We start from the raw sequence: 24,730 nt of genomic DNA on the forward strand, positions 1-24,730 counted from the left end.
TGCACATAACCATTTAACTGTCAGTTGGATTTCTCACAAGCATTCTTCAATTATAAACGGAATAACGCTGTGTAATAAATTATATTCGTAGGAAACTTTTTGTGGAAAAAAGGTGGGTCCTGAAAGCAATGTTCAGAATGTTTGTTGTCTATGGTGTTCCAAATCTGCCACTTTACATTGCCTGCAAAACTGGGTTTTCAGTCCCTACCTGATTCCATGGGTTTGGCCAAAAAATTTCTTAATTGGGGTTTTCCTCCCACAATTAAACTGCTCCTTATTGGCTCATCTCTAAATTACAGCGCATTTGAAAAATAAAGGTATGCAATTTGGGCTTTGTAAATGAATAAATTATTAATTAATCAATTGACGGAGAGTACATAGGTGCACAAATGGGAGTTTAACAACAATCCATGGATCTTTGGAATGGAGGAGTCTATACTGTTGTACTTTGGTGGCAAAACCTACATCTCCTAATATATGAGTAGATGCAATCATAGCTTGTATTTTATGTAAACCTGTTTGCTCTAAAATGATAGGCAAAGGAACGAAACAAAGATGGAGGTAAACAAATAAGCACAGGCTAAGAATACGAAGTGAAAAGGCCACGCTACCCCAAAGAAACACTGAGCCAAGTTGCACCCCAAGAACATGATGAGTGATTCCATGAAAGACCTCAAGACGCTACCAGCAAGGGTCTAAAAGGAGCCTCTCTCGGCTCCCCCCCCCTCGAATACTTCAAATCCCCAGCTCCTCGAAGACTGCTCCGGTCTGGTCATAAAACACTGACCTCATAATGGAGACCAAGGACTCGTATTAGCGGAGCGCGACAGAGAACGTGAAATGTAGTGCGGTGGAGAGTCTCGCGGGTATGCGCACTTGTACGCAAGGGATGCAGCAGAGGGTCATGATGCCAGTGTGGATGGCTAGAGACTGGGCAGGAGTCAACCATTCTTTGAACTGAAATTGTGACCAGGAGGTGTACTGACTAAACGGGGGAATTCTGACTCAAGGATAGAATTTGACTCTGACAAAATACGTGCCTAAGATAGAAATGACACTAAGTAGTTTCTTCACACCTAGGTAAATGTAAGTAGGGCGAATAAATGTCCGTTTATAAATACTTTCTATTTTCATTAGACAAAGAACAGTACATGTACATGAAACAGTATCAAACAGTGGAGATCACAGACAACCTCAGCAGAGCATAAAAAAGCTACAGTTAACACAGGGCCAATAAACAAAAACTATTTTGCCATTATATCCACATCACACTTGCCTACATGTATTGATCTCACTAGGACAGCAACTCAGAAATTTCACCTATCAGTGCATCATTCCGTCTGTTTTTTTTTAATGCTCCCAATCAGTCCCAGGTGCAGATGGCCAAGACCAATTGACCAGTTTCAAAGTAAGGGCCAAAAGCATCGACAATTGAATAGGAAAGGGCAAATTCAATTGGTCCAAGGTCTGCTGACCCCTGGAAAACCTTCAAACTACCAGCCAAAGTGAATTATGCATCCCCGCCGACTCTCCCCGGAGGATTCTCTGTAACTCTGGCAAAACGTAATCAGTTTAGTCAAAGGACAAAAAAATTCCGTCGGAGAATTGGATCAATTTCTTTACAAATCCAGATCGGAGAATTACTACCGACTCCTTGGTATTTTACTGGGAACCTTTCTGAATCCTCCACAATCATTCCCTGTGAAGGAAACTAATGGTACACATTTTTGTACTCCGGTTCGGAGGGAGCGTCAAGCTCCAGGTATAAGTGCAGTAGCGGGCTCATCCTTCATGAATGCAGCCAAACGTCCTCCGCAACCCCAGGAGAGATTTGTTCAGGCTAGGTGGGTTACTACTAACTCCATCCCCTTATTTATTGGCATCTTTGTGGATGCAAAACTATTGAAATTGGAGGACTCAGGATTGTCAGGGTTTCTTGGTTTAAAGAAATCGGACGTGCCTTGCATTAATAATCTATACAAAGTGACTCTGAAATATCCTGATTCCATATATACATATTTTGGACACTTGGCAGAATGGGAAGGGGGAAACCAAGGACAATCCCCACCTAGGTCCCCCCCAAACATATTGAGAGGTATTTTTTTTGGGGGGGGGGTTATTTCATTTCCTTTCTTTTTCAAATACCTGACTTCCCAAACAGGTCATATGCCTCCCAAACACTCTTGGCTCATCTCCCTCCCCCCCCCAAATGGTTCTGGACCCACGCTTAATCTCTGATATTCATGAAGCATCAGCAGATCTCAAGCTGAATGTTTGACCACAAAACACCAAATCTTATGCCCCGATGCCACTCGCACCACGTTTCCGGCTACTGTCGATCCGATCGAACCCGGCTACTGTCGATCCGATCGAACGACTGCTGAACAGCAAAGAAATGTTGGCCTCTGTGGAAGGCCTGTCAGCAATAATCGAGTATTTTGGCTTTCGGATTGCCCTCTCCTAATCAGATTGTGTGCACTGTGTCTCGACAGGGAGGACAAATTCAGGCCGTCTAGATTTGATTCATTCGAGCCCTGGGTGCCCACTTGACAAGAAATACCGCCCGGCAACAGCGATCGCAATCAGTTTATGCTAAATAAAAAAAAAATGTAAAACGAGGCAAAAGAAGCCCCCCTTGCATGACTTGTTCGTTCTGACACTATCCATACAGTGAGGAACCATTCAGACAGATCTGCTTCCAATACAATTAAAGATAAGCAAGTTGTTTTCATGAAAGAAATAAGACAGTTTAAAGTTGTTTGTCCATAGGTGACGTTTTTGTCATGTTGTGTTACGATTCATTTAAAAACACACAGAGAATACAATAAAAGAAAAACTTGAATATCACGTTTTGGAAAATGGTCATCTCTAATAATTCTGGCCCCACTGAAAACATATTCATTGTGGAAATTTGCAAAATACTGAAAAGATTTCCACCTCTGAAACGTTTTGCTGTGGATTTTTTGCTAGACTTTGTATCTTTACAGTGCTGGCTGGTCCAAGAAGGAGTTCCTGCTTATCTATATGTAAAACCAGGTCCTTTTTTTTAAGGAACAGGGTCAATAGAAACGCCTCCACAAATCCCACAATGCACCTTTCCCCAGGCACTGTGCCAAGACCTAATGCCAAAAATACTGTGTTCTACATATTCCAGCCAATCTCAAACTGACGCATCCGTCCTGACAGCGATTGCAACAGTCCAGTGCCTACCTGAAATGGTCGGGTGCCTGCAGGGCCCATATACTGAAAAAAACTCAGTCGACACTGCATTGACTTGGTGTGTATTCAAGTCTGGCGCCTTGAGCAAACTTCTGCCGAGCAAGCTTCCGTCTGCATGGGGACGTAATTTATACCTTAGGGTAGCGTAGCGATCAACGCGCTGCACTGGTAATGAGTAGGGCAAAAAATAAACTGTAACTGTCACTGTTTAGCGGGTCCAAATCATTTCATTTCCTCTGTGGAATTGAAAGTGGTCCACAGGGCTGTTTATTCAATGTCATAATGTCTCCAGAGTAGACGTGTGCTGCTGTTGACATAAATGAACATTCTCCACTCCTGTGCGGAAATAATATGGTTGCTTTCTTTCTACTGAAACTTTACACTGACATCTCCAATGGTTTAGACATTCTTCCGTCTTTCGAAGAAAAAAAAAGTATGTGTTTCAACTTGATCTCACTATACTCCGCTAAAACTAAACCCTCTGAGCGTTTAGCTAAAAACTTTCCATCTAAAGTCTGTCAAAATCTAACAATGGTGAGGTAACGGTGGGCATGTTGTGCAGCTAACAAATATACACCTGACTTGGACACGGAGCTTCATGTGCAATGCACGTACAGTACTATTCGAGGAGGTTTTTCCGTAGCAGTAAAAGGTTTTCCTAAAAACTATCCAAACATTCAAATACCAGATGTTGTTATTCTGGATGGGCAGCAATTTCTGTGAACAAAGGAAAGCAATTCACTCTTGTTTTTCCATCTCCATATTGCCGATTCTTCCCCCCTCCATTTTTCCCCCCTGCAACCTTGGGATTACCAGTTATCTTCTCGCTCTCTGAGCATCATAGAATTTTATTTCTCCAGAATTTCTCTTGAGTATAAATTCAGAAATCGTTACCCTCAGTGAATGACAACAGGATGTATGTTGTATTGAAGGTATGGAAGAAAGAAGCCCTTGGGTTTTTTTTTCTCCACGGAAGTGCATCTATCCACATTTGACACAAGCACATTGGGGTGCTGTCGTATTGTCCAAGTCTGAGGGGCTTGTTTGATGAGCTGCGAGACGCAGGAGGGAGAGGAAATGTAAAGCGAATGGACAGAGGGAGGCTGGCGATGCAAAGATCTCAAGGAGTACATGGGACAACATAGACAGATAGATGGGGAAGACATACACTGGCAAAGAGTGACAGATGTTGTGACAAACAAGGTGATAGACATGTACATACGGGGGTGTGTGAAAGGTCAGAATTGATGTGTAATTCAGAGTGAAGTTCCCCCATTATTTCTCCAGCCTGAGAAAGAAATCAAACACATGCATTTTTGCAAGTTACACTTATGTCTACCGATTCGTCAACATATCTGGCCTTCGAATATAATCATTCTGGGAATTCTTCTAAACGTACATTGAAAAGGTGAATGTTTGCAATGTGATTAAATTAGCGACAGAGAACAAGGTCTGTGACAGGGCAATGATCAAGTTTTTGCTGGGTGTAAAAAAAAAAAGAAGGAAAGAGGAAAAATCAGGGTTGGACAAATACTGAGGCAGACAACATGAACGACAATGGATGGAAAGGGCACCCGTCTCTATGGTTCTCAAAAAAAAAAAAGGGGTAAAGAAGTAACCTGCTTGTGCTCAGAAATTCTTAAGATTGTCATTTCTTTTGTTGCTAGGAGATTTCAGACAGGGTCAGTGGTAAAAAAGAAAGGCTTTTTCCTCTGTCAGAACCAAATACTAGGGTTGGGTCGGCAATGAAAACAACAGCTTTAACGATGAATGCCATTACGGGGAGACAGACAAAAGAATAATCAGGGAAACAGAAATAAAAATCCCTTACAAAAGTGGGGGAGACACAGTCTTGCAGATTCATTACTTGAGTCATGTCATGATTATGAAGGATATTTGGAGGATTTTCAAGGGTGGACAAGGGTGCAGCCAAGCCATTTTTACTTTAAATGTAAATTGTACAACGGTGGGGAAATGACGTCCTTCAAAAATTGAAAAAAATTGAAATTTCCTGACCACTGGAGAATTTTGGAGGATTCAGGAAAATCCCCAACAGAATTGCCTTGAGGTAGGGATTAAGTGACCCCTTGTAAAGTGTGGGATGTTTGGAAGTTTTTGAAACTTCTTGAAACTTTTTGGAAAGAAAACATTCAACAGGAAGTTAGAGGAAAACTGTGTACAAAGTGAAAGACGCGGGCATTTGGGGGAAAAAAGGACACGCGCAAACGCACACTTTCTTTTTTCTTTTCGATATCAAATGTGTGACCATCTGACTGCAAACATGAAAGAATCTGACAAATCTACGGCAGTGAAAGTAAACGTGGCGCATGAAGTTCCGCCACAGCAGAGATTGCCAGATTAATAAGACGTCAGTTTGTCAGTGAATCCGAGCCTTGAAATCCATCCGACAGGGTGTAGGGCTGGCGACAGTCTCCGCGACGACATCCCATCACACGGCCACCTGTTCTAGCCAATAAAATCCAGGTGGGAAACTCGAAAGGGGAAAAGCATCCATCTTGGACTGTCTTTGCCGGAAAGCTGAGGGACTTTCCGTCATCAGCGCCAGGAAATGCAGGCCTATCGCTGTCTACGAAAGGACAAAGGCCGGCGGCCTCTTGTTGCTCCCGACGAATTTCCTCGGGCCGAGGCAGGCTGTGTTGTCAGAACTCTTCAAATTTGAGACCTCCAGAGCGTAATACAATGCTGCCTAATTTATAGGAGAGACAGATGAGAGTTTGCAAAGGGGAAGTCGGTGAGGAAACAAAGACAAGTTACCTCAAATTACCCACAAGAAAGCAGTTGCATCCTTGCAGGCTTTATGGAGTATAAATGTGACACTGAATACAGGTATTTCCTGTCAATATCGGGACACTTAATACTTTCCCATGATGGTGAGAGTATGGTGTTTCCACAATGACGGCTGGAATGGTAAGATAATTTCAACCTTGATAACTAGTCATGCTGTTGAGAAGTTGGAGAAGACCACTGCAAAAGATGCGGTGTATTTTGTCATTCTAAAACTTAATTCTTGAAGACTGATTGCCGGCCCACAATGAGTGTCTGCCTTCTGTACAGCTCTAAAAGTTAACTTTGTCTATCCAAAATTGTATCCTTCATTTTCACACATGATAGCTAAACCATCAAGACTGATGGCGTAAAGAAATAAGAGCAATGAACGTATGCAACTTTAATTGATGGATCTGTCCAGTAGAGAGATGCCCTCCAACTTTGCACGTGTCAACAGCCACAATCCAGATTAAATGAAGGGTATCATGGTCCGAGTACGGAATCTCCTCGTAGCTTTATTAAACACCTCTCTCCGTGATGTTGCCGGCTGTGATGCATCACCATCTACAAACTGCTGTTTCCTGCCTCCCCCCCCAAATGTCAGTTCTTTCTGATATCACTGCAGAACCTCCATGATAAGAGAGAGGCTGAGAGGAGAAGAAAGGTGGACAAATATGGTCACTGGGAGACCCAACGCAGTATCTACTTCACACTTTCCAATAAACCGAGGAAAAAAAGCTCAGAACTTGGGGCAATTTACGTCCCCGGCAAACAAGCCATGTTTTTGGCAGAGACTGGCTGTAATTAATCACCGTTGGCCGGACGGCATTGGACCTGTTCTGCTGAAAGAAAAGAGTCGCTGGTCAAGTTTGCCAAGAGGAAGGAGAGAGAGAGAGAGAGAGAGAGAGAGAGAGAGAGAGAGAGAGAGAGAGAGGAGGAGCAAGATAGGAAGATGCAAGAAGCTTCACTTTCCAGGCACATATGGTGAAGATTTGAAAAAGGGTAGGGCTATTAGTGTCTGGTTACAAATTGGAAAATCTACAAACCCACTCGCACTTTGCCAACATTCTTGTAGGAATGTCATGTTTACGCTACATCTAAACAGCCCTCAAACCTCTCTGAGAAATCAGCCTAATGCAAATATCAACTGGACATGCCTCGTAATGCTATGCCACTGGAGTTGATGATGAGGCTAGGCTTTGCCCTTTGACCCGTTGATTTATTCTACGTCCTGCGATACAAATCCTTAAGACTGATGAGCAATACCCTCATGGGCCTGACGGGTTTTAACACTCAAGATTTACTTTGTCGAAATCTGATCCTTCGTTTCAATTTCTATATTTGTTCAGTAGTTTTTTTTCTATTCTTGTTTTTTTTTGGTGACGGTGCGTCAGCTTAAAAGAACATGCGCTGTTGGGCTGTCACAGTGTACGATGTTTTCGCAAGAAGCACGATCCCTCAGCCTACCGCGGCAGATTTCTCGACTCATTTCCTGATTGTGTTAAAGGGAGGGGTGGTTTAACTCGCCGTGTCGGAGGGTGTTGCGAAACACGAGACTGAACAAACACTGCTGCAGGTTGCCTGGCGCGAGAGATCTGGTTGCACTTCTCTGCAAGACAGTACCACTGTGCTTGCCTCGCAGCTGAGACGATTTATCTTGGACGAAGCTCGGGAATAATTCTACAAGTAATAACCACAATTTCTGATGCCAGTGGCAGCAATCAGAGTCTGGGACCTGGAGGGGAAAAAAATTCTCAAATGGGGGGGAAGGACATTGCATTTACATATAAATTATAAAAGGATTACAATCAAGGTTGGCATGATAAGGGGGGAACCAATACAGGTTAATTGGCTAACAACTGGATTTAACTGAGACCTCATGCTGCACTCTGCTGACTATAAGAGCATCACCTTACAAGATCACTGCCAAGAAATGGTGATTAACTGCCCCATTAAAACTGATCGAATTAATAGGATTAAACTGAAGCACAGTTGATGGGCTTGGAATGGGCACCATATTGTGAGCATGCCCCAGGGCCAAGAGACAGTGCAATTAACGAAGATAATTTCAAAGGGGAGCCAGACTATTCTATGGAAGTGAATAGGTTCAGTAGCCAACAACTTACCAAGTTTCTTCATCCTACAGGGAAGTGACTAGGAAGACCAATGGTTCCAGATATTGTGAGACTTTCTGGTTAAAATTCATCAAGGTTGTGCTCAAATGTGCTCAACTTTTGCAAATTCAAAGTATGACAATTTACCAGGAACATCATAAAGTTACATATACAATCTCATTCAAGTAGAGTTTGAAATGATATTTACATACCCGTATAACAGAGAACCAGAAACAAGGCATTACAAAGATAAAGCTGTTTTTTTTCTGAAAATGCTTGACTAAAGAAAAAAATGTTGCTTAGCAACAAGAGTGAGTGGGGAGGGTACTCCCAGTCAATTCATTTCCAATGGAGAAAGCATACCAAGCATGCCCGTCAGGATTCTGACAACCAATGAGAAAAGGCTGACTCACAGTCTGGACTGCTATTCTATTCTAGCCCTGGGGGCGGGAACCAGCCTCCAAGCAGCATTATTTACATGTACTTTACTCCAGTCAATTGTAAAAATGTTGCTGCATATTTGGGTGTCCTCGAAGGGGGTGTTGCAAAGTCACCACTGGAGGAATACATGAGCACAGAAACATCACCGCACTAAAACTCAAGTCAACTCACAAAAAAAATGACACTGGGCAAAGAATCCACCTGCTCTCCTCTCCTCCCCTTCATTTTACCATCATCGTCATTTCTATTCCATTCTCCAGATACACAGGACAGTAATGGCCCAACAAATCACCATCACCTCTACTTCCTGCCCCATCATTTCCGCTCAGCTTACAAGCCAGCTGTGTCAATTCTTAACCACTTGCTTCTCATAGATCTTACTTTGGACACACTTGCCCATCTCCTCTTTATTACCGGCGGTCAGCCTTTATGGGGGCGTCATCTTGTGTGAATGACTGATGGAAATTTAGTCTGCACCTTTTACAGGAGTCATTTTTTCAAACTCTAACATTTAAAAAAAAAAAAAAAACAAATGAAGGAGAAGATAGACCATGCATTCTTTTTCCAAGACAGGCTGCTGGATGTTGGAGAACCCCCCCTTTGTAATTAGTAGCTCTCTACACAAGCATACAGGTATCAGTTTTTTGGTCGAACCCTAACATCTCAAGTATTGATCAGAATAAGGCTTTGAATTCAAGCTGAGAATTGACTGCTTAGGCCTGGCATTGAAAATACAGAATGAGTTTATAACGTTCGGTTGGAGATGGGGATTTAAAACCAGTCAAATCATCGCAGAGTCAAGTTTTGTTGCGATAAAATTCAGGGGTATAAGATCCTGTGTGTCCTCTCTGATCCATCAAGCAGATTCTCAAGTACGGGAAATCAACCCTTTTCCCAAAATCTTTGGAAAAAATTCATTACAGCTTCCTGGGGAGAATAGGTTACAGGCAACATTTTCACACAATCTTTCTTCCTGGACTTTCAACAAATATTTGCTGTCCTGCGCAAGGCAGAAAAAGATGCACCAAGCCGGTAGCATTCACGCCGATTAAACTGAGGTGTTCAGAGATGCTTGTCTACAGCCAAATTACTAAAAGTCCCCCCAAACAGGAAGCTCACTGAGTGGTGGTGCGTCAAGAATTGAGGGAAAGGTCTAGCCATCCCAAGAACACGCTGAGATCCAATTTCTGCATCTAAAAGCATCCTGACAATTAAGATGGAGTGAACTGAGATGGCAGTGTGGTTAATAATGAAGACAAAATGAATGGCCAGAGGGAGGCTAGTGGGGGTCGTGGGGAGTTGGTCAGAAGCAAGAGACTTTCAAAAAAAGGAGTCTTACAGTTGGACGCTCATGGAGCGGCTTAATATTAAAAACCAGGCCAGGGAAATGAAGTCGGACTCCGGCTGCAGATGCTTTTGCGGTTCGTGATGAACTCGAGTGCCCTCTGATGACGGTTTGGCTGAGATGTTTGTGAAGAGCTGCACCATTAATGAACCTATTATTTAGGTATACTATGAATCATAAACTCAGGCTGCTGACAGGTAGAATTTGGCAGTGGCAAGCAGCCATCTAACAGTGGTCTGGTACTGCAGGGCCAATACTTGACCTTTAACCCTTAAAAGAACTGGGGGGATCCAATGCTAGCTTTAAACGGAGGAATAAATACAGTTTGGGAGGAGTGCTTAAACATGTGATGGATGTCAAAATCTTGACTTGAACAAAATCTATGGAAATTTTATGGCACTGCTTACGACAAGGCAAAATCGGCGCTTACCATAACAGAAAATTCTGTGCTTACGGCAAACGTATTTCATGGTTATCCAGGAATTTGGGCTTGTGCGCATGCACACATCCCGTAACTAAGGTTTCTGTGGTAAGCAGCGCCATGAAATTGGGCCCAGGTTGTCTGTGCATGTTCTCAGATGGGGGGGGGTTGATCCACCAATATTGAGCTACATGTAGTAATATGGATGGTTGTAACTCTCAAATGATGAACCACTGTGCCAACGAAGTATCTCTGACTTTGCGTTCCCCATCCACTTCAAATACGAGCTGATCCATAATTGCAACCTGTCGCTAACACTCTCTGGCGATGGAAGAAGACAGACAGTCACTAAATGTATACCAATTAGCTCATTCTTTGTGTCAAATTTCCGGACGGGGTTTTTCCTTGCCAGGTAAAAAGCAAAGACGTCAGTCAAAGTAACCGGCCTGACAAGGCAGATCTTATCAGCTGCCGGGGCTTTCTCCGACAGAGAGAGAGATACCGCTCCGGTAAAGACATTTGGCCTTGGGGAAAATTGTTTACGCCCGCCGACAATTTTATTTTCACTTTTTCCTTTTTCTTTTTCTGTTGGTTGAAGAGGGAGAGACGGTTGGCAATAGATGTGACTCTGATAGAGAGAACAGGAGAGAGAGAAATCACTGAAGATGCGGGGCTAGATTAACCAGAGGGACGTGCTGAGGTTTGGGATGGGGAATAGATGAAATAGACCAATGGAAGATGAGCAGATAGGATGACTCTGAAAAGGGATTTGAGAAGAATACAACACCAGAATACTAGCAGACTACATCTGCGGCATTTTGCCAGCAGAGGACGCAAAATAGTTGTAATAGTAATATCACTTTTTATTGGACAATAAGTCATGTTTGCCTACCACTGGATTAGGGCTTCGTCTAAACAGCTTTTGCTAGTGGCTTCAGTGTCCAAACATTCAATCCTTACATCTTCCAAGCAAATGAGAGATTGCGTGAGACTCTCAATGAACGTCAGACAAGTAGACTGAAAACTTCATTGCTTACTTCATTGCTATCAGAAACATACCATGCGCATCAGTGTACCCAACTGGTCCATTTTATCCACAACAACATACATGTAATTTCATCAAGTCACGCCTTACCCATTGTATGTCAGAAAGCTAGCCATCATGTTTACAACTGCAGTATTCTGAAAACAACAGACATTGTATTTTTCTTCGCCAGGAGGCAATAACAACCACTGTTTCCATCTTTTGTGTCGTTAGTGTTCGTCGTTGATTCTACATTTAGGTGGACTTGCCAGGTGAGCCGTAGACTAAAAAGGCTAGGCCTACATGTTGGTAAAGTCAAGGCTATTAAGGTTTGACAGTGCTCTTTTGTCAACCTCAGCGTACAATCTCTTGTTTGTAAACATAATACTGTATGCCTATAACGATAGCAGACTGCTGTTGGTTACATGATGAGTGTGATATGGAAATCAGTCCCAGCTCTGAATGAGCACTACCCGTGCAATCGCCAGTCTAAATCGTTGGACATTCATTTGTTGATAAGATTTGGCACCATATCCCAGTTGCTGATCCTGCCTAGTAATAACTTCAGGATTACACATCTCCTGTGTGTGCGAAGGGGGGCGGCATAGGTCTATTCCCCATCGTGCAGGACACACTGCATGTATCGCGGATAAGTCTCCAGACCTTGCCTGGGTCTGAAATGTTAGCAACACAAAGGGATATCCCACAGGCTTGCCGGGTTTTGGGGTATACAGAACTTGTGGAATTCATGTTTCCGCAAGGAATCAGTTTTAATATTGCAAGTCTCTAAGAAAGGCCGTATTATATACTGTCTGAAGGAACAGTTCAATGTGTCACAATTTTGTTACTGTGAATCTGCTATGCAGTCCCGTTTTTGTTTTTTTTCGTCGGTGGAACGACCCGAAAAACCATTCACTATTACTGCACGCTTTCTTGTTTTGTCAGCCGACGTTTGGTGTGTGATCTCAATTGAATAACGGTCTGCTTTCGCAATGAGTCATGCTGCCAAAAATGGGGAACCCTTCCAGTTTCTTGAAACTGGCTCCAGGTTAATTGATCGCCAACTTCTGCACTTTTTGATAAGCCATCGTGACTTTTACTCCAGTGGAGTTTTACGCAAACATTTGACTGATTTTGGTCAATCTTTTCTGCTCCTTTGGGAGTTTCAGGCATTCCTAAGTGACTGCTTGGCAATTACTTTGTCAAACTGTTGTTTTGTGCTTGATGTCTTTTACACTCCTTGTTATTCACATTTTGCTCGCATAATGTAAGCTTCTGGTGTGCACGTTTTCAATTTATTTGATTTTGTTTTGCGCAAGTTTGATCAGATGCCGAGGAAACACAAGTCATGGTCTCTTAAGACTATGGCCCAGGGGTCCTTTGAATACACGGGCAATTTTCCTGGCATGGAAATTAAAATGGAAAGCAGATATGGGATGTTAAAGAACATGTATATACACAATTTTTCATAAATGCAGCATTTATACTCATGTGCAAGCAGACACAAGAAGAAAATCATGGGAAATCCATGTTACTTTAGAACAACTTACTGCTTTAGGGTCAAGGCTTTGGGGTAACAGAGTTTTTATTATTCTATTATTTTCCAGCATACCCCAAACTGGAGGGAGCAGCTCAAATTATAAATAAAATCATAAAGGAAATTGAAAGAACCTCACAGCTTTCTCCACACTGGAGGACAAATTAGATTTTGTAAAAAAAATGCATCCTCGTGGCATAAGTGTAATGGTCATGACAAAAAGCATTTTCAGATGAGCTCAGCAAATTCACGTCCGGATTTACAGCTTCTCCACTAGATAAACCCATTAATTCCTGCAGTGATTTTTCATGTATGGCGAGGGCATATACCAATCTCTGCGTGGTCTACGTGACTGTACTGAGGAATAACGCCGAGCATCCAAAAAGGCCTACTTTGCTTGTCCAGGGGTCGGAAGTGTGGGCGGGCTGGAAGATCTGATAAATCACAACAGGTTAATGGAAAGCGGACGGGAGGCTGGAAAAAGACTGGGACATCACGAGGAGAAACCAGTGGACGAGGCATGAGCACGTGCTGGGGCAGGATGATTCAAGCCTGTCGCGGCTATCGGACAAAGGCCATCTATCATCCCACATTGAATTCTGAAGGTACTGCCTTTCTGGGACAAGTCTTGCCACCAAACTGTGCTAGGGTGTGGCATGGGTTTGGTGACTAGGGTGTAGCAAGGGTGTAGCAAGCATGTGGCGGGTGCATACAAGCTAGCAAGATCGGTTCAAGGTGTGTGCTCGATTCCTGGATGTGTCACTCATCCTCAGGATTACAAGTACATCTGAATATTGATTTGTGGGTGTGGCATGGGTGTGGCCTGGGTGTGGCGAGGAAGCATGTCACATCTTACAGCACCAAACTGGTACAAAAAAAAGAGCACAACATTCATCCACGGTCTCATGAGAAACCTTCATAAACCAATTTCCTTTTTGGTAATAAGACATATGCCTACAGACTCATGCCCTTAAACTCTGCAACAAAACCTAAATCCAACCAAAACTGCAAATCTGTTTGTATGATCTCAGACCATAAACCTATCCTACAAATTTGAAAAAAAAAATTGTTATTTACCACAACGTGTCTCCCAAATACCATATTTGTTGATGAAACTTATCCTGTCTAACTATTGAGCAAAAGGTTTTAATGTGTCGCAAACAAGGAAGCTCATGGGACAAAGATTCCTCTATGAACACTGGGAAAACTAGAGTAACACTGTATTAATTATTCCTCACCATCAAATTGTGCAGTCACCTAAAATTGGCTGTGATGATTTTCAAGTTCCTGAACTCCAATAAATTTTAACTGGCAAGGTACACAGTCAGGCAGGTTAACATAAATTCCATTCTCAGGAACAATATGGCAGAGTTCTCAGTAGAAGCTACACTCCTTAGAGACAAATAAACTTCCTCCCTTGTTCAGGTGTAAACATTTACCTGATACACTACACAGAGACAGCGCCAAACCCTTAAACACACAAATATTGATGTAAATTACATGTGACTTCCTTTCCCAGTGTACACCAAGGTCAGAAAAATTATGCTCCCAAATCCTGAAAAGGAAAGGTAAAGAAATTGACATTTTGAAGTCGAGAGGGAATTAACCAATCATAAACCGGAGCTTTTAGTACAGAATTTCTTTGCTGTTGTTGTTTTACATTTAAAAACTGTTACACAACTGCATTTCAATCAACAGAATTTCTCTAGCCCTATAGCAATAGGACAGACATAAACAGTTTTGTTGTGAGCTGCATGTACAGTACATGTATGTGGCATTTTCAACATCACTGAATCTGTTTTGGGGGATTATCAACCAATGGATATATAGGCTTGAATATGGGCAAAGGCCAACCATTCATAACAGACACCTTTGGCTTTTTATCGATATCACCTCCAATGCTGCACAGCCACAAGACATGTAAATTTCTGCTGTGGTATTCACGACTACATGATTAAAATGAAGTCTGCACATTCAAGGACACGGAACACGACTTGAACATTATCAATTCCCCAAAGAGTTCCACACCTCTTGTAGAACTTGCACTTAAGTGCTCATTCAAATCTGCAAATGTAAGCTAAAGACACAAGAGAAAATCCCAAAGTGAGAGGCTTCTAGAGGCTTCCATCCACAGATTTTCGTTCCGTTCAACTGCCCATTGATATTCTCATGACAGTGCAGCCTGATTGATATCAAATGCATCATCAAACAATGCTGCGGCGCGGGGGAACCCAAAAGACGGCCCCTCTAATAAATTGAGAGTATTCACCGACACGGACATGAGCAAACACATAATGGGGGAGACGCATTTCCTGCTGACGGGTGACATTTGAGAGACGACGACGGCGGACAAGCTCAGAACGACTGAAATTAAAGAGGAATATCCACTGTATAGGGTCTTGCTTGATGAGTGTGGAATAAAGGCAGTATCGAAAGGTTGACAAGTGAACAATAACTGAGTGATTCAAACCTACAAAAATACCAATCACAGAAACTGATTCAAGAACAAAGAACCCACCACATCTGCTCATTCAAGTACACAGAATCAATCACAGCAACTGATTTAGGAACAAACAACCAATCATATCTGCTCATTCAAGTATACAGAATCAATCAAAGCAACTGATTTGGCAACAAACAACCAATTATATCTGCTCATTCAAGTATACAAAATCAATCACAGCAACTGATTTAGGAACAAAGAATCAATCGTATCTGCTCATTCAAGTGTACAGAATCAATCACAACAACTGATTCAAACCAAACGGCCAACTCCAGGCACAGAGGAATTGGGAAAATCTGAAACCCTTCTCAAGAGGCTGTGAAAAATTAGAAAGGTTTATGGCACTTGACAGCTGCTGGAGGGCGCTACTTTACACCACAACGCCACAAGCATGGCCATTTTATTCAGTAGAACACTAAAGAAAGTAGATGGCTATATCAATTTCATTGACCATTGCTATGAAACACAAAGTGTACAAACACATTCATTTCTAATTTGTTTTTCAGCTGAAACTTATTTTTTCAGGAATTCTACATTCTTAGTGTAGCTGCAAAATGCTTTCCCTTCATTAGAGCACAGATAAGTATAAGGCAGGGTAAATTACACCCTGACATGAGTGGCTGACTAAAAGGAAATAAGGGAAGGTTATAAATTACCAATTGAATGGAATTGCACAATGTGCGTTGCTAAGCAACTCGCTGCCGGATATTGTGACAATGCAGGAGCAACATGCAGACAATAAACATGTCTTCCGAGAAAGGACCGTCAGTCTATGTGATAGATCACTTGGTGCAGTAGACGTCTGAGCAGAGAGGCATGTAACAATGGCATTTATGCTTTCAAGCCAGAACCTTCCTCCATCCCCATGGGAAAAACAAAAGAAACTGGAGCACGTCAACGTGACATCTAAATGCCGAAATTTGCCAAATGTATCAAGATTTAGGAAACTGAGACAGGCTCAAGTACACTGCACTTTACTCTGAAACATTAACAAAAGCTACAACTTTGACAGTACCGAGTTAATGCCCACACTTGATAAACAAAATCCATCGTGCACAGTGAAACCAGAATTAAAAAAAAAAAATTCCCGGACAGTCTGGGGTGAACCGATGGCTAGCATGTTGGATGAAAGTCGGACAGAACTGGGCGAGTCAAGAGTACATCATCTGGGTCGGCAGGAGAGAACACTGCTTGACAACAAATGAGAAGATTCTTCGTCTCTGCTCAGAGTTATCTACCTAAGCTGGCCTTGCAATCATTCAACATTGGCCGAGTACCTGAATGAAGCTGCCCTTTGGGTTTAGTTCCTGAGTATACAGTCTAGAAACCAACTGGAGTCACTCGGCATCTTCTGGCTTTGACACTTGGTGGCAGCAGAGGGACTGGACATACTATAGCCTGGTATGCTAAGGGCTCAAGGCCACTCCTAAAATTATGAGATCATCTGAGCCCCCACAAATAGTTCCCATAACTATTGACTGCCATTTTACATCTTGTTAAGTGACAGCTGGCCACAGAATATCAATTAGATAAATGAGAATGCTGAACTTAAAAGCAGCCAAACGGGCATCCTTGTTTTCCAACAAAATAAAATATTCCACAGAAAATTCTCTTGAAAGATACACACATGTACTGCTAGAATAGAGCTCCAGACATCAAAAACATGCTACCTCTTCACATCAAACCCTGAAATGCGAGCTCCAAGTCTTTCCTCAAATGCACTTTCCTCAACGGTCTTTTCCATTTTCAATGTTATTGTCATCAGGAACATCACAACTCGAGCACTCATTTACAATTGAATGGGCAAATAAAGTCTTGATTATCATTACTGTGATAAATTAATGCAACGGTTCAGTACTTTTCCACATCTCCTGTACGCTGAGAAGGCTGCACAGAACCAATAAGAATCAAGCCAGCGTACGAAAGCCATGCTGACTTTATAGTTTGAATGAGTAGGTAAGAGTGTTAGAGCACACAGCCACACACAGGCTGGCAAGAAATGTAATGTATAAATATTTACAGAAGGCTTCACAGTGGAGTTCTTCCCCTTTTGCAAATACCTGAGACAGCTTGATCAGCTTCCTCAAAATCAATCAGACGACAAGGCCTACTTCTGCGGGTCTAGAACCCTGAGCCTCCGAAATCCTTTTGAGGTGTTCTGGGAGACTTGGATGATTTTGCATGGTTGAGGAAGTCACAGGCCAGCCACTGTTACTTGACATAGGGGCTCGATTGCAACCTCAAAAGTTGAGGTACAAATGGCAAAATTGTACATTTTCTACTGCACCCACATATATTTCGGTACACTTCTTGGACAAGAACAGGCCTTTGATTACAGTCTGCCTTGAGCGGAAGCACCCCCTCAGTGGTTGAAAAGAGCCATGTTGGTAGGAGGTATTCATTTTGTTGGTAGCGGCGTGACCGGTTGAACCATAACACATGCATTTCATAGTAGCCTGTCAACCAGTGAAGTGCAGTTTCCACCTAAGGAGCCAGCATTGCTAGAAAAATTGCGCCCTCTCTTGCCCCTTGGGCAGATACTCTGCCTTGACCTGAACCACCCCCCTTCAACAGCAAAATGGAGGTTGGTTGGTGGGGATTGTTTCATTTGGGTTCCCAGCCCGTAGGCAGATGCCGTGCATCCAAACATAAATCGGTTGCATGCATCCTGCCCCAAATGCACAAATGTGACCCACTCTTCGAAAATGAGTCTTAACCCCTTCGCGCCAGGATTCTATTGACCGCGACTGCTGGGCTGTGGTAAGCCCTGAATGGAGGGCTTTGTCCAGCAGCAGGCCCCATTGAACCAGCAGCTGCATGGTGAATAGACTGTATGTGTGGTATGCACTAATTCTCACACAAAGCCGCGGCTCTTGCCGTCTCCCAGAGCGAAGGGGTTAAGTCGCCAGGGTGTCTTTTTGAATTTGCATTTGTATTGGAAAGAGCAAATTGAGTTTTTTGTTTTGATGTATCACTCAGTTTGGCATCCTGATGAAAGTGGATACTCCATGGTGAAAAATGCTGTGGGTTCCTATTGATTTACACTGTGCAAAATCATTCTGAAGGACTTTTTACTCCAAAGTGGCTCTGGCAACTTAAGACTCACTTTCACGGAGTGGGTCACAAATGTGAGTGAGCGCACGCATCGTGTTGCCACCATTACTGTTACGTGAAGGCCCACCATCTTACAGTGACTCTGGAGTCTTGACTTACCAGTTCCAGTTTCTTCTTGTTAGCCTCCGTCTCTCGCCGCTGTCGGTCTGTCTGCTCCTCCTTTAGTTCCCGCAATTCCCTCTGCAATCGACGGACGGTCTCCTGCATCTTCTGGTCCTTGTGGCTCATGTGGTCGTGCTCTGAGCTCATCTTCTCGATGTTTTCCTTCAGTTTCTCCGCTTGGTTCTGGTTTTTTTTTACAGGAAAGAATTCAATATTTCATGATTGATTTGGTGGTGGAATTGTTCAGCGAGCCTCTCAAAGTTTGGTATCACACACATGTTCTCTCTGCATCGCCACCTAATTCAGAAGGCAAACGACCCTGATTTGAAATGTCTCTAGCTTCGGCTGCATCTTGGGCTGCAGGATGATTTTTTTGAAGGTTTATCGCTAGAACCAAAAGAAAACTGCTCCACATTTTGGGCTCACATTGAAAAGTTGATGTTTCCATAGCAGAAAAGTGAAGCTGTGTTGAGCCGTAGAGTTTTGGCTCAGGGGGCTAAATCCACAAAACTTGAAGCCTCAAACCCGAGCATAAAATCAAGGTTTGAAACCCTCCATAAAGAACCTTTCCATTCAGTGCGGTTCCTTTTCTACAACTTTTAAAGCCATGCATTTCCCAATCAACTGTTGTGTTCTCTGCCCTCTTTTCCAGTGACCTTTGACCCAGGTTGCTCTGTACCCACCTCATATTTCTGCCTGGTAGTCTTCTCCAGAGCCAGCCTGGAATCCAGATCTCGTACTCTGCCTTCTAACCTTGCCAACTGAGTCCGCTCCACCATGGTCGAGGTCATGAACTCCATTTTGCTCTGGATCTCCGAGACCTGGGAAGAAGAAGAGAATATTAAGGGATGTCATCTATTAATGTGAGAAGAGTGATTGGTTTGATCAAAGATGGTGGCTTCAAGTTACACAGAATTCAACTCTCACGGCCTAGAAACTGACATGCATTACTCATAACCTTGGCTATTTCAGTTTTTGTATAAAAATACCTGAAAAGGGCAAACGCGGAGATATCTCACGATAAACACTTTGGCTAACAACAAATACCGGACTGCAAGTAACAGGAACCCTGTCTTCGTCCGCTGGGATTTTCTGAAAGCAATGTGCTGACATGTACAGCTGTCACTTTCCATTAGGCAAAATGTTGGGAAAAAACTAGGGTAACCAACCGTGCCCTATTATTCCAAGAGGTTTATGAGTCCCACAGGCAGTGGGCACTGTACTCCTAAATCAGGTTGTTATGAGGGGGTTAAATGTAAATGTCAAAACAACATTTTTTTGTTCATTCCCGCCTCCACAATATTAAATGTCATAGATTTGTTGGCACCTTGCGTTTCAGACAGGTGTAATTTAATTACACCTCAGCTTCACATTGTCATCAACTCATATTATTGAGCTTGGAGTGGGCAGTGTGGCAACATGCTAAATTAAGTTTGGCTGCTACAGTTATGGCTGAAGAGCTTGGTTTCCCTCTCGTATATCGAAATTTCCTCTTCACAACTATCGTGTTTCTGACGATTTGTAAGGCCGTTATTGGAGCCCACAGCAATTAAAAAAAAAATGGCTAGCGGTCTCACTATCATGATTTAGTCTTCAAAGCATAAGGTTTGGGTTGGGATTTCAGGTAGAAATTTATACTTCAAATACGACAATGATGAATAATTTGGTAAACTTTGCCAAATCTTGCAGAACTGTTTTATTGATATGCTCAGGCAAATACTTTTGCCCTTTGATGATTATTTCCCATGGTTTTCTAAATATATTAAAGTACATGTATTATTTGACATTTTGATTCTCAAAGACAACTCTTTGTTTAGCTTACTGTAATATTTGGTTCAATTTTCCTTTTCAAACACTAACATTTCCCCAGACGCATGTATACATCCATTTCCTGGGGAGGCTTTCTGTCTTTTTCTAAATAAGCCTGATGGAATTGGATGTGTTTGACTGCTCATTTTTGGAGTACCTGTTTGAGGCAGGAAAACTGCCATGTGCTCAGCAAACTGTTCGTTTGTTGACTTTTAGTCAAACGGTATGAACTGTGCAAACTTAGAAATGCCCGTGGAGAGAGTCTTTGGTCAACAGAGTGCGCGGGAAAAAAAGTGCCAGGGACCCCCTGTATCTGTTGACTTAGGACGGACGCGGAAGTGGAGGAGTGGAGACGACACTTCGTTGGCACGGTAATGACTAAGCCTGGCCTGTATTGATTGGCTGCTTTGAGAGTGAGCAGCGTCTAAAGTACGAGTGACTTGTGGTTTGAAGCTGGGGAGAATCCTTGCCATTCGTAGGCAATCTTTGAGAGGTGCGCCGTGTAAGGTGTCACACACTCGAGGGCTTTCCGAAAAAAGCCGGTTGGCTTCATAGTGTTTTGTTAATTAATTAGTGTATACGCTGAACGTTGACAAAGTGTTATGTTACAAGCTCAGACCCGGGGAAGGGCATTTTGCAAGATGTTGGTGTAGGTACAAGTTGTTGATGTTTGAACAATGATGATCAGCCCACAGGGGGAGCCAATGTTCTTGGCAGGGGGGGAGGGAGGGAGAAGAGAGGTGCTTGCTCGTCAGGTGCACATCAAAGTGCACCCTCTGCAGAGAATGCATTGAAAAATGCAAAAAAATGATCGGCAACAACTTCAAATGACTCTAAAATGGAAAGAATTTGAGGCTGTATCTAGGGCACAAGTTAAAGTTGACCCCTCAAACCTCATCGACTCCCAGTTTGAAAACTGTCCCTCCATCCAACAACTAACCAATTGGAACCCTTATAACACTCAAACTGTTAGAGGTGTGCCATACAGAATTGGGGTTTTTTTTTGTCCAGAGTTTTAGGCCGTGGAAAGATATGCTTTGTCCATGGTCAACTAGCCTTTACCACAGCCAGTTCATGTCCAATATGCTGATTTTTTTGATTGGTCTCTTCAGAGGTACAGTCAATCATTTGTCATTGGTGCATTATGTTTATTTGGGTCAACAAAACAACTCAAAATTTTAAGAAGGGTGCCTAAAAACAAATCTGATGAAGTTTCAGCTCGGTGAATACTATATATATTCCGAGATAGAACAAAATTCCAGGATTTCAATTTCAGATCACAACTTGCGAAGTCACGTTTTGAATTGCGCCTGAATTCAGAGTCTGGGACATGTTCTCATGTTTAGTTGAATGCAGCTACGCGATGTCACACACTGAAGTGATGAATCGCAGTAACTGCATGCACACGTGCTGCGTCAACGCTTGTGTGCACTTTTCATGGCAGTTTTCCAAAAATGCCTCTTAAGATGCATCGTTGGAAGTGACCTTCTTTTATTGTTTTCTTCAAAATGACAGCTTGCCAGAAAGAATAAGTTCACCAAGAGTTTTGTCCCATAACCATCTTTAAACTTTAACCACTTCCTGCCGGCTGGAATTTGCATGTGCAGGATGAGTTCCTGGGGGATTTTAAAGATTTTCCGTTTTCAAAATTCTTCAAAAATGCATAACTTCATTTTAAACGTTTACACCCACACGAATAACTGTCTGGTGGCTACTCTTATCTGACAGGCAACCTTCACTGATGCCCGAGTGTTTCAGCCAGGCCTGCCATCTACTAAAGAGAACCTACATGTAGATTGTGTGGTGTTGCGTAATTTCCTTTGTTTCCCAAATTGGCCCAGTGCGTTGCTGAATGCCAGTGGCATCTTTTCAAATGCGGCTAGATTAGCGTGCAGCAGTACTGTATCCCTCATAGCTGGAGCACTGGAGCGCTTTTGTCCCCGCTGATAATCCGCTGGCACTGAATACCACAAACAGTGGTATACTGTTTCAAAATAATGACGGATTACCTCCGCTCATGCCAACTGAAAAATGATGGCAATTCCCAGCAGCTCAGTCTTCCGTTTCGAGTACAGTCTTTCGTTACAAGGCCCAGTTCTTTTGTCCGATATTTGGGCACCCCGGCTATGCATACAAATATAAGGTGCCCGGTTCCGGAAATACTGGGGGCAAGAGGTTAAAGTTAGTTTTTGAATAACTGCAGAAAATGTGAGTCTTTTGTGAGTCTGTGAAGTTCTGAAAAGAACCGTATAAGAACTCAACATTTCTGACAGTGTGCTCTCATCATCAAGACTCCTGACATGGCGCTACTACAAACTTAGTCCTGTCCCTGACGTCAGCATGCAAACCTCCAAATATTATCAACCGTAGCTACTTGTGCGCTGAAAGGCACCAAACAATGGCCACAGACTCATCCGAGGTGGGTGGGACTTAAATTCGGCCAGGCTATTTACAACCCTAGCTTCACTAATTAGTAACAGCTCTATTGTAACATAGTTTGAAGATAACAGGAAGATCCAGGCCCTAAGGGCTGTGCTTCACTTGGCTGTTGATGGCAAAGCCCCATCCCAGGTTCTGCCTTCCTTCCCAAGTTTGGTTGACGGTAAGTCAACAATGCATTAAACTTCGGCAAAGACAGCTGTGAATGTCAAACCTCAGAAGTCAGTGAAATGCAAAAAGGTACAGTACTTGAACAAAAATTCAATATTATTCTTTCGAACGGGAGAGCAGGAAGAAGGCCAGAGAGCGATCAGTACTCAAATGGACAAAACTACCAGCACCTACCTTCTCTTCCAGGTCATGTTTGTCTTGCGTTAGGTCACTGATCTGTACGATGTAGTCGTTGACCCTAGCCTGGTCATTGGAACTCTGTTTCAAAGAAAAAAAAAAGTCTGACCTTACAACTCCTCCCCTTCAAAAAATCCTCTGAGACAAAGACTAGTTGGAAAGGAAACTCAGGATCAAGGGGTGGGTTTGCTTTTTGAGGAGGGCAAACTTTGATCTGCTGCTGCAATAGCAAGTACATGTAGAGACTGAAAGGACCAAACATCCAGAATGGTCTTGATGAAAATCTCATGCTTTGGTGGCATTGGAGCCGGAGCCACCAGAATTCAAGGGCACTTACAGAACCAATGCCCGCCACCTTGACAGAACCCTCCACTGCGTGGGGTGGGGGTGGCAGTCCCTGTAATTTGGAAATTGCAGGCGTGCGAGAAAAAAAAACACTCCTAGACATTTCCAGGTGTGCAGTTTTTCTTGGCGTGTGATTTTGAGATCCAAGCTGAACAATCTGGTATAGTCATAATTCCATTCAATTCAAGAGCCCACACGAGGGGTTTGTACTTGGGCCAGTTCCAACCAAATTTGTGACATTTCATTAGAGTCTTTGTAAGGTTTTGACATGTGTAATTAATATTTTGGGTAGCCAAATTATGCACAAGCAGATATCTTGCACGCTTTCTCACAAGTTTGAATTATGTCTGGAGAAGACAGACACTGCAGATACATGTATATATGTTCATTTGTACTTGGGTAGACAGACGACTGAATCAAAGTGTGTTGGCGAATACTTTAAAGCTATCTATTATGATAATACACTGCAGATGGTAACATAACTGAGAATTATCAATTTGTCAATGGATTTTGGATTTTAATAAAATAATTGGAAATAAATCAAATTGTCCATTAAATTTTTCCAATAAATCTCCCAATTATGCAAAGTTTAAAGCTGGATCTACAAGATTTTATTAGGAAACATTAGCGTTACGTGTCTGCACACAGAAAAGATCTGCTGCGATCCATGCTGGCGTGATCTCAACGCGGCTTTCACGCACTACGTGGCGCACTGTGATTGACAGGTCTGGTCCCAGTCTCAACCTTGTCTCAAGCATGTCGACTTCTGGAGATTGTTTTGTGCAGACATGAGTAATAGCCCAGATTTCTTCCAAAAATGCCATTGTTGTGATGGGAATAACTTACAGGACATACATCTCCATGAATTCATTGGGAAAATGTGACCGAAAAGTAATGTGATCTCGTGGCTCCACCGAGCACTGCAAGGCTGTTTAAACTATGGAAAAAGCATGTTTTACTACCACCATTAAATTTTGATCTAAGTGCGTGTGTTCCGGAGCTGTCAAATGGTCTGCAATAGTCGTGTTCATTCTTGTACAAAAACCATGATACAGTCAGTCCATGTGAAGATAATAATTTTGGTTTGTCTTGAAGATGCAGAATTTCACAATGAACAAAGCTCCAAACACGGTCACAGCGGTAAAGCTAGTAAAAGGCTAGTGATCCCCAAACTCTCACACA

The 24,730-nt window shown here is 42.7% G+C and overlaps 1 protein-coding gene across 4 annotated transcripts in view; it reads right to left on the bottom strand.

The window, feature by feature from the left end:
* LOC110976551 (unconventional myosin-XVIIIa-like) overlaps positions 1-24,730 on the bottom strand; it is a 105,843-nt gene that overhangs the window by 27,880 nt on the left and 53,233 nt on the right. For all 4 annotated transcript variants that reach the window (XM_022229914.2, XM_022229913.2, XM_022229911.2 and 1 more), the window contains 3 exons: positions 23,201-23,284; positions 19,291-19,428; positions 18,605-18,790 (listed from right to left, as the gene is read on the bottom strand). In XM_022229914.2, the coding sequence (XP_022085606.2) occupies positions 18,605-18,790; positions 19,291-19,428; positions 23,201-23,284 (408 nt within the window). The remainder of the gene's footprint in view (positions 1-18,604; positions 18,791-19,290; positions 19,429-23,200; positions 23,285-24,730) is intronic.

The sequence above is a fragment of the Acanthaster planci genome, linkage group LG09, assembly GCF_054643075.1.
Source record: "Acanthaster planci isolate LZ-2023a linkage group LG09, COTS_SCS, whole genome shotgun sequence".
Lineage (NCBI taxonomy): Eukaryota > Metazoa > Echinodermata > Asteroidea > Valvatida > Acanthasteridae > Acanthaster > Acanthaster planci.